Source organism: Psammomys obesus, unplaced genomic scaffold (genome assembly GCF_907164565.1).
Source record: "Psammomys obesus unplaced genomic scaffold, mPsaObe1.curated_primary_1811, whole genome shotgun sequence".
NCBI lineage: Eukaryota > Metazoa > Chordata > Mammalia > Rodentia > Muridae > Psammomys > Psammomys obesus.
Genome location: NW_026596149.1, coordinates 10,536,731 through 10,546,553, shown reverse-complemented (window position 1 = coordinate 10,546,553; position 9,823 = coordinate 10,536,731). Strand labels below are relative to the sequence as shown.

Genomic DNA, 9,823 nt, shown 5'->3' with positions numbered 1-9,823 from the left:
CATGGCTTACCCGGGAACGCTACAGCATGGCTTACCCGGGAACGCTATAGTATGGCTTACCCAGGAACACTATTGAGTAGCTAGTACTGCATGTGCAGACATGGGTAGGGTGGGGGGAAAATGCTTCTTAGGTGAAAACCAAGTAGCTCAGGAGACTTATTCCATTTATTTGATCTCCATTAGGAAAGCAAACCAAACAGAGAAAAACTGAGTGTAGGGAAACACCAGTAACAGGTGTCTCTGAGCAGTAATATTAAATAAAGGTTCTTACCTGTGCTTTCTAAAACATTAAAGACACAAAAGAAAGCCAACTGATAATGTAAACCGCCAAGTCCAGACAAATGTTATCCTATTCAAATTCAGAGGCCCATCTTCAAACTGAAAAGGAACCGCTTTGATTGACTTTCTACATTTCTTAAAAATGTCAATTGTCCCCAGATTTCTGGGAGCAATTCCTGATCCAGCACTACCTCCCCCCCTTCCATGCCACAGTGTGTAAGGAGCTGTCTCTCACTCTCGTCTTAGGGCAGGGATCTGTGTGCCGGACCCCAGGACAGTGCTGACAGCTGCTCAAAATGCTCACTGAACAGCAGGTTAACACATTTCAGCAGGGTGGTCCATGCCTACAGTCCCAGCACTCTGGAAGTGGGGCAAGAGGATCGGGAACACAAAGCCAGAGGCCGGCCTGGGCTGTGACGGCTTGGGCTGTGACGGGAACAAAGCCATGTGACCACCTGAATGTAATTCTCCCCTTATCATTACAGACTCACAGCAACACAGTAACACAGGGATCTTCCTGTGTTGCTTATTACAAAGTAACAAGAAACACTGTTGAGTTTTTACAAAGTAGCAACTTCTGTCAGCTGGGATAACCCAGGAGCAGGAGAAGTAGCTCTCCACAAGTAGTCATTTCCACAGTTCTGAGCAGTGAGGCCACGCCCACTGCAGCTCTGTGTACAAGACTCGGAGTTTATCGCTTTGGAGGCCTGGCTCAGGGCATGTGGAGGGGTCATCTGCAGCAATGATGTGGCCAAAGTGGCCTGCCAGATTTGGGGTTTTACTTTAGAAGGCAACCATGAAGTATGCTATCAAGATTTCTCAATTGGATACTTAAAATTTGAGGACCAACCAGTGACCTCTCTCCCCCTTTTCCAAATGATAAATACTTTACAAAACATCTACCACGTTGCTCAGTGGTTTGTACCTGTATTTATCAATAGGCTTTCTTCTTAATTAACTCACAGTCCTGGGCAGAAGTTAAGAAAGGAATAGAAGACATGACCTCAAACTGATGCCAAACACTATAAATGTGAAGACTGAGCCACTGAATCCCAGGAGCTTTAAAAACATGCAGAGAAAAGCTAGCTTTGGGAGAAGACTGGGCCTAGCCAAGCTATCACCAGCTGTGACACCCTGGGAAAGTCATTTACTGTTTCTGGGCCTCAGGCTTTCCCCCCTGTAAAATAGAAGGGTTGGATAAAAAGGAGGGCTTGGTCCAGGTGAGATCCCAATTTCCCTTTGTTTTCAGAGTCCTTGGCAGCTTGTCATTCCATGAAGTTCCTCCAGCATTCCCCCGGCTGTCTTCTCTGAAACAACTCTGCCTCCATCTTTGGACAGTTAAATGTAAAGGTGTAAATGCAAGGTGCACAGTCTAAGCCCACTGCGTCATCTGACACAGAGGACAGCTGCTGGAGATGCCCAGGGGACAGCCACAAAAGTATGACATTCCTCCCCAAGGCCCCTGAACCACAATTTCATCATTATGATTAGTATTTCCTGCATCTGCTGGGAACGGGTCAAAGGCGATTAGAGTATTGTCAGTGTGAGTTGTCCTGATATTCAGAGAAGGGCAAGGAATGCTAGAGATCACGCACTCAACTCTCCTGAGTTACAAGTATGGAGACACAGACAAACAGGAGAAAAATCCTTTTTGCACAACTTCTGTAGATCATAAGCACTGAATATAGGCAGATTTTTAGGCACCACTTGGCTCATTTCATTTATTTGTCCATTGATTTGTTGCTTGGATACTCAAGGCAGAGAAAGCAAAATGTAATTTACATGGAGGGGGCTTCCGGCACCTCTAAATTCACCTATGAGCTTTGCGTTAGTGAACCCCAAGATAACGTGTTATCCAGACCACGTGACCGGTAGAGAGTTCCTACAAACACCCTACATGTTCCACTCATATTTTCTGAATTTAATTCATCTTACTGCCCCAGAGAGAGAGAGAGAGAGAGAGAGAGAATAACCCACCACCACCAGCACATACTTTCATAGTTTGAGGTTTTTTTTTTTTTTTTTTTTTTTTTTTTTTTTTTTTTTTGGACTGTCTTGATTTTATTGATGGGATCTTCCAGACAGTCTTTGAAGGACAGCCAATCTGGAGTCCTGAGACCAAGTGAGGGGATAACTGTTTGACACAGGCTCACTGATCAGAGACCTGTTCTACTCTTGGGTGCGAACAAACACAAGCAGGCAGGAGGCCAGAAGCAGAAACACGAGAGTCTTTTGATGAAGCTGGACTTAAGCCCACAGTTGACACAATTGTGTAGGGGAGCTCCTATGCTCTGCTGCATTTGCTAACCTGGTTCAAACACCAGGAGTGTGTCACTCACACTGGACTGGCGTATTCACTCACACTTAAAATCACAGGAGTTACTAAGCAAAGAGTGCTGACTGGGCCCAAATTTGGTCACACAAGTTGACAACCCTGGTTTAAGGCTAAATGTTGTTTCACGTTAAAAATGACTTTTACTTTCTAAAGGCTTGGCGGGGACCTGTGTTGTGAAACTAACTTCTTAGGATTTGCATTTCTGGGATTTTTATGAATATAAAATAGGGCATGAGAAAAATGTTGCTCTTCGTATGGAATGTGAAAACAGATCTGAACCTAGGCCCCCAAGAAACTCTGCTAGTGAGGGCCTGGGTCTATTACAGAAACACCTCTCTGCATCCCTAATGGTAAAAGCATTTTCAATGCAAATGTTTCCTTGCAGCGGGTGATGAAATGTAAATGTGGTTTACCTGTTGGTGGTAGCGAAATGCCGTCCAGTCTTTCATCACCGTCAGCTACCTCTGCTGGTTACAAACATAAAACACAAATCTCATTAGTTGCAGGGAGCACATTCATTTTGCAGAATACAGGAACACAATTAAAACAATGCCAGTGTACACAGCGGCTTTCATCTTTCTTTTCCCTGTTCGCTTCACTTGGTTCACATTACAGGTCTGAGCATCATTATTTAAACACAATTTCGTTTGGATGCTCATGACAGGAAGTCAACCTTCCTGTACTAAAATTTGAAAACTCCTCTGGTCTTATTTTGTCTATCATGGGTGATTTCAGCTCATTTTCTCTTATTTTCATAAGCTTAAACCTACAACCAGCAGCAGGATGGACTGTTTGACCACACACCGAAGGCATTGCCTAGGGCCACTCATAGGGGAAATTCTCAGAATGAACTTTTCTTTGGAGATGCTTGCAATTGGAGTTGTCAGTTTAACTCCTGGATCCATTTAGTCATGAAGGAAGTTGCAGAGAGAAAATACATAGTTCTTCAAAAGAAGCCTCCCTTTTGTGATTTAAAATGCAAGCCTTGCTCTTCTGATATGTTTCAGTCTCCTTAGGGGTTTTGCAAAGGGTGATCCTTCTTCAGTCTCTTTCTCACACACCCACCCACACAAACACACACACACAACCTACGAAGTGCAAAGAGAAGGGTCTCACTAGTCTGTAACTCAATGGAGTAAGTATCCCCTAAAGCTCGAGGGACAGAGGAATCATTCACATATAGCTGCTGGGTAATTCTGATGAAGTCCTTCATATCCTGCTGAACCCCAGAGTCCCTGCTGACTGCGCTTACATGCGTTGGGGCCAGACTATTGCATCACCCGGTAGTGTGGAAACGGTAGAAAAGCCAAAGCAAATGCTATATTCTCATTTTCACTGTTAGTGCTTTAAACATGACCAGGGACAAACACAGCCGGAAATGTGCCACACTTTCTCTCTCTAGTTTAGTCTCTAATATCTTGTCCTTAAGTGGGTAGATCTGGAATCAGAGTCTGCTGGCCCATGTGATTTACCGCAGAAGACAGACAGAAGAAATACAGTCAAGGCCAGTTTTGTAGTCGGTAAGACTACCAAAAATGATGTTGATAACATTTAGTAGCAACAAGAAGAAGAAAGGCAGGACTGAGCTGGGCAAGGTGGTTTCCAGAAGATGGGACATACTAAAGTTCCCTAAGTAAAAGGCATGAGGTGCTCTGGCTGGCCTCTGCGTGTCAGCACACATGCTCGCATGCCCTTGCGACTCCCATTTTAGGCACCCAAAGAGGCCTGCGTTGTTGTCAGGTACCTTCCTCTACCACTCTCCACATAATTTCTTGGGGACAAGTTCTCATACTGAGCTCATAGTTTTAGCTAGACTGTCCAGTCAGTAAACCCTGGGCTGGACCTGCTCCTGCCACAACCTAGCGCCAGGGTTAAAGACATGCACCATCACAGCTGCCTGGGGCCTGTGGAAGCAAGAAGAGGACATTGGATCTCCTGGAAGTGGAGTCATAGCCTGTGGTGAGCCACAGGGTGGGTGCTGGGAACTGAACTCAGGTCCTCTGGAAAGGCAGCCTGTTGTCTTAATTGCTGAGCCTCCTCTCCAGTTCTTACCCGTGTTTCTTATGTGCAGGTCTACACAACCATGTGCTCTCGTAATAACAGAACATATATGATCTAAATATGAAAATGGTTACATATAAATTAGCATACGCTAGCTGTATGCTCGTGGCCACGTATCATGGGTGAAGAACATCAGTGTGTTACTTAATCAGAACACCTGTCTGTAACAACAAGCTCACAGCCGCTCTTCTCTAGCAATGATCAAGTTGTAAAATTTGGAAAAGACCGAGTAAGTCTAATAAAAATTTAGTAGCAGTGACAGCTTTACTCCTGGATCTAACGCAAACAATAAATTGTGATTTCAGCTCTGAGGAAGTAATCTAATAAAAATGATAAAAATCCACACCAGGAACGGAGTTCTTGTTATAGGAAAAAATTATTACATGTGATGAGAGCCCCAAATGAATTTGTTTGGATTTGCATAACGACCTTTGCAATCTTGCAGGGCTCCGCTTTCTCCTGCTGCCAGTGCACACTCCCCTAAGTGGTGAGCTGATGGGCTCTGCCCAGTTAGAGTCTGCAGCCAGTTCTAGGAACTGAGCCAAGTGTGATAAACAGGGCTGTGGAAGTTATGGAAGATCTTTAACATATTGTCTGTATTATCACTTTGATGGAAAATAATCAAGATGAAAAACCCAGGAGCCAGTCACATTATAGATCCTGGCTCTTTCAGAAAGGGCATGTGGCTCCCTTTTCTGTTTGCTGGGGTCCCACCTTTGTGCTAATGAGAAGGAAGTAAAGCAGTGTTTCTCACACAGACAAACTCTGTCTGCTGTGGCTGGCCGGGGGGCATCCTTTTGATCTGGTTTGGCCTATATGTCTGGGGAGGCTCCATCTTAGAGTCAGCTTCCTTCTCAGAGGTCAAGATTGCCTACTCATTACATCATAAATGTCCAGGTAGAGCATGTGTGTAAACAGCTCCAATGTCTCAAGCCACATCCTGGTGCCTGATGTCTCAGGTCAATCTTCTGAGCTAAGGAGTAAAGGGCTTCTGTATGAAAGAGGGCACTCGGGTGCTTGCTACAGTTTGGGTCCCTTTCTGGAGAAAGAGCCAAGTGTGTGCGTTTGTATGTGAAAGGTGAGAGAGACCAGGACACTTGGCCCTAGTCTCAGCACCTCACAAGAGAAGGATTAAAGTCTGCAGCCCCTCCCTGGACTGGACTCCTAATCTGAATCCTTGGCTCCTAGCTGGTACTGTTTTGGGATCTTGTAGGACCTTTCAGAGGCCTGGATGGCAGAAGCAGGTAACTAGGAGTAGGCTTATGGATTACAGTCTGGGCCTAGCTTCATGGTTCTATCCCGAGTCTTTCTCTGCTGTTTTCCAGAGATGTCAAGATGAGGAGTCCTAGTTACGTGCTATTGCCATCACCGAGTCACCTTCCTCATCATGACAAACTACATTTCTTCAAAACCTCCCTTGAGTGGTGTTTGTCACGTACTCTGTCACAGTGACGAGAGATCCACACAGGTAACACGGTGAAGGCACTAGGAGAATGACATTTAAACTTAGCTTATTTTCATCTTGTGGTCCAGCAAGACTGTGTCTTTTGTTCCATAGGAATAGCCTTCTCCAGTGTATCCTGATTTTCTATGGCACCTACCTTTAGAGGTCCAACAGGGCTTTACTCCAGAGGTGCGGGCCCTGGCACATGAAAGCACTGTGCTTTTCCAGGCAGTTTCTGTAGTGCTACAACTAGGAGCATCACCAGTTCTCACATTTTCCCACCAGTCCTCAGGAAACTGGACAGGAGCAGCCACTTGGGCAGCAGGTGTTAGCTGGGCTGCCTGGGGTAGTTCAAAATGAGAGCGCAGCTGAGAGCAGGGTGTGAATGAAGCACAGCAGTAAGGCGGCGACTCATGGGACACTGGTCCTTTGTCTTGCTGCTGCTAGATTCATGCCTTTTCGTGACACATTTTAGATTTCTTTCAAATCTGAATTATTTGGTGTCTGTGTATTTTGGGCCAACAATTTCTCCTTTCAAGTTAACAGGTATATGGACAGAACTCTCTACATATCCAACAGTTGAGCCATTCAAGCAGAAACTAGGAAACAAACCAAGGTCACACTTACTGGCACAGTAGGTGCCACTCAGGCCTAAGGCTGGAAACCGGCTTTGCCTGTAAAACTGAATTAAGACATCACTCAGTCGGAGATTATACACTGGGTAAGCTAGTGGACCACTCATAGGTCTTTCAACTGCTGAGTTTCCTCCTTCCTTTTTATTCTGTCTTAACCCTGTCCAGGAGTAGGAAGGGGTATAAAGTAATACAGGGGAGGGGGCTTTTGCTTCTGTGATGTAGCATGGAGCAGAAGCAGATGACTCTGAAGTACTCAAGTGAAAAGTCCTGGGAGCAGGAGGTTAATCTTAGGTATTTCCAGCTGGTCCGCATGGATGAGGTGAGGCCATGGGATACAACAGACTCTGATCTTTGGGAGAGGATGGGAGAAGAAAGGAGACAGGAAGGAAGTGCAGCAGTGAAGTGGAGAAGGAAGGAGAGAAATCTCTGGTGAAGTAGAATCAGGTGATGCTAAGATGAGAGCCATAAAGAGACAGGAGGCGTCGTAAGGACTTCCTTCCAGTGGACAGAGCTGTATAGAGGAAATGGAATAAACCTTTGAACCATAAGTGAGAAAATGGCAGTATCTGTCAGGATTTCACATTCTGACTAGGAAAGCAGGGTGTTTGCTGTGAGCACTGTGTTTCTCTTTCTGTAATCACTGATGTTTAATTAATTCACTCAAACTTTTCTTGAGGGTCAGCCCTGTCTCACACTATGTCATCTGGGACACAAACATGGCAGAGAAACAGACCCTGGAAACAGGAAAGGAACTCTATAGGTGACAGGAGTGAGTGTTGGGGCCTCTATGAAGGTTTCATAGAGGGGAAGCTCCGCAGTGCTTGTGAAAGGTGGGGGAGAGAAGCCGGCCACAGTGCAAGGGGGAAGGCTGGTTTGTCTGCAGGGCCTGAAGCTGGAGGCCTGGGCTGTGCTGCCAAGGACTGGGCCGACAAGCACTAGCTAGAGACTGCCATGGCCTGAATGTGTCCCTCAAAGCCAACACAACGGAGGCCCAATCCTGGGTACAGCAGAGCTGGCAGGAGAAGCCTGCTCACCTACAGCAGGAGGTGAGCACGCCACAACCCTGCCTGTCCTGCCTTTAAGAGGGGACTCATGGTCACCGGGGGAGGGGTGAGCGTGTCTTCCTTTGCTCTCTCTCACTCTCACTTTCTTTGTGCCTTTCTGCCAGGGGCTGACACAGCAAGCAAGCCTCCAGTCTTAGATTTCCAGCGTCCAGACCTGTGAGCCAATAAACTTCTGTTGGTTAAAATGAATGAAGACTCAGCTGTTCTGCTGTCGCAGCATCGGACACTCAGATCTGTTTAGCAGGGTACCCTCACACACCTCTCTAACATCTTAAATGAGGTGCAGCCCAGTTCCCAGCGTCCACCTTCCAAACAGTCTCCTGCTTCGGCCTCACACAGCCCTAAAGCCTGCTGTCAAGATGATCTTGGTTTTATTTTCATTTGACAAATAAAAAACTCAGGCATAAATTTAATAACCAAAAGGGAAATGATAAGCTCGCGTGCCACCGCAGTTCCTTTCTGCAGCGGGGCAGACTCCAGTGCATCAGAGTGGCGTTAGCTCCAACTGGCAACATGTCACAGCAAGGTGTTTTTGGAAGAATCTCAAGGCGCTGTTTGGATCAAGCGGCCCGAGGGAGACTCAAAGATCCATTCTCAATGCGGATGGCTTCCTAGTAGCTGCTCAGATAAAAGACATAGGAGGAAAGTTTTTTTTTTTTTTTTTTTTTTTTTTTTTTTTTTGCTGCTTGTTTTTTTCCCCTTTCTTGGCCTTCACTCTCACTGTTGAGTTCCTCTACCTTGTTGCTGCTGGTGTTGACGCCTTTGCTGACATCAGAAGCAGCTTCTTTCATTCGCTAGGACTTTCAGGCCTGTAGCCCCATGCACTGGGCAACTACTGGGTTCTGAGCCTCTCCATTTTTGGACTACTCTGACCATATTATGAAAGCAAACCTAAGAAAATTCTCTTTTAATATAAGAAAATCATGCATGTTTATGATGCACAACACAGTATTTTGAAATCGTACACACGTAGAATGTCTAATTGTGTGAATGGATCTATGTATCACACTTTGTGAAAATATATGATGTGAACTCAGTTATTTTCAAGTATAGTATAAATAACACTGATAGTCATGATGCCACATACGCCTTTTACGCCTTTTGTCTAACTGAAATTGTGCTCCTTTGCTGAACATCTTCCCAGAACCCCAGGCTCCTGGTGCCAGACCATCACTCTACAGATGCAAACAAGGGATTCCTTCTTTTTTCTATGGTTCAAAAGCATTTAGTTATGTACATAAAGCACATTTTCATTATCAATTGATCTAGTAAAGTGAATGATTATGTTGATTAAATATTTTAGAAGCTCTTAGGAAAAAGACCTCAATGAATACAGGAATGCAGATGTCTCTTAACATACTGGCTTTGTTTTGGGGTATACCAGAAATGAGTTTAGTGGGTCATATGAAAATTAAACTTTTTTTTCTTTTGCGTGTGTGTGCACCTGTGTGGGGCCAGGGCGCAATCTCAGGGTTTGTTATTCAGGCGCTGTTCCTCCCTGGCTTGGAACTCATCAAGCAGGCTAAGATAGCTGGCCAGCACCCTTCAGATCCAGCACTGAGATTACAAAGGCATGCTTTATTATTTGTCTGTTTTCTTCCTGGGTTCCAGGAACTTAACTCCACATGCTTGCGTGGTAAGCATATTGCCAGCCAAGCTAGCTCCCCGAGGCCCTATTTTTATTGTTTTTCAGGAACCTCAATATTGTTTTTGATTACAGATACACCAATTTACATGAAAGTTAAAACTAAAACCTAGAGGTTTGTGATCTACTAGAGATACACATTCTTGGATAAGAGGAAAGAACTGACCCCAGAGAAATTTCTAGCTGGTGAGGTGGTGTACTATCAGATTCGGAAGGCTGAGACTTCGATGACCAAATCTAGACAGTCACAGTCCAACTGGTATTCACTTTGCCTGGAAAAATAACTGCCAAGCTAGCAACTCTCAAGTTTTAAACACACACACACACACACACACACACACACACACACACACACACACA

General features: G+C 45.2%; 1 protein-coding gene across 2 annotated transcripts in view; it reads right to left on the bottom strand.

Annotated features, from left to right (window-relative positions):
* Bend7 (BEN domain containing 7) overlaps nt 1–9,823 on the bottom strand; it is a 78,800-nt gene that overhangs the window by 2,424 nt on the left and 66,553 nt on the right. The window contains exon 7 of one of the 2 annotated variants that reach the window (XM_055593834.1): nt 3,028–3,081. In XM_055593834.1, the coding sequence (XP_055449809.1) occupies nt 3,028–3,081 (54 nt within the window). The remainder of the gene's footprint in view (nt 1–3,027; nt 3,082–9,823) is intronic. The other variant, XM_055593835.1, reaches the window with a different exon arrangement.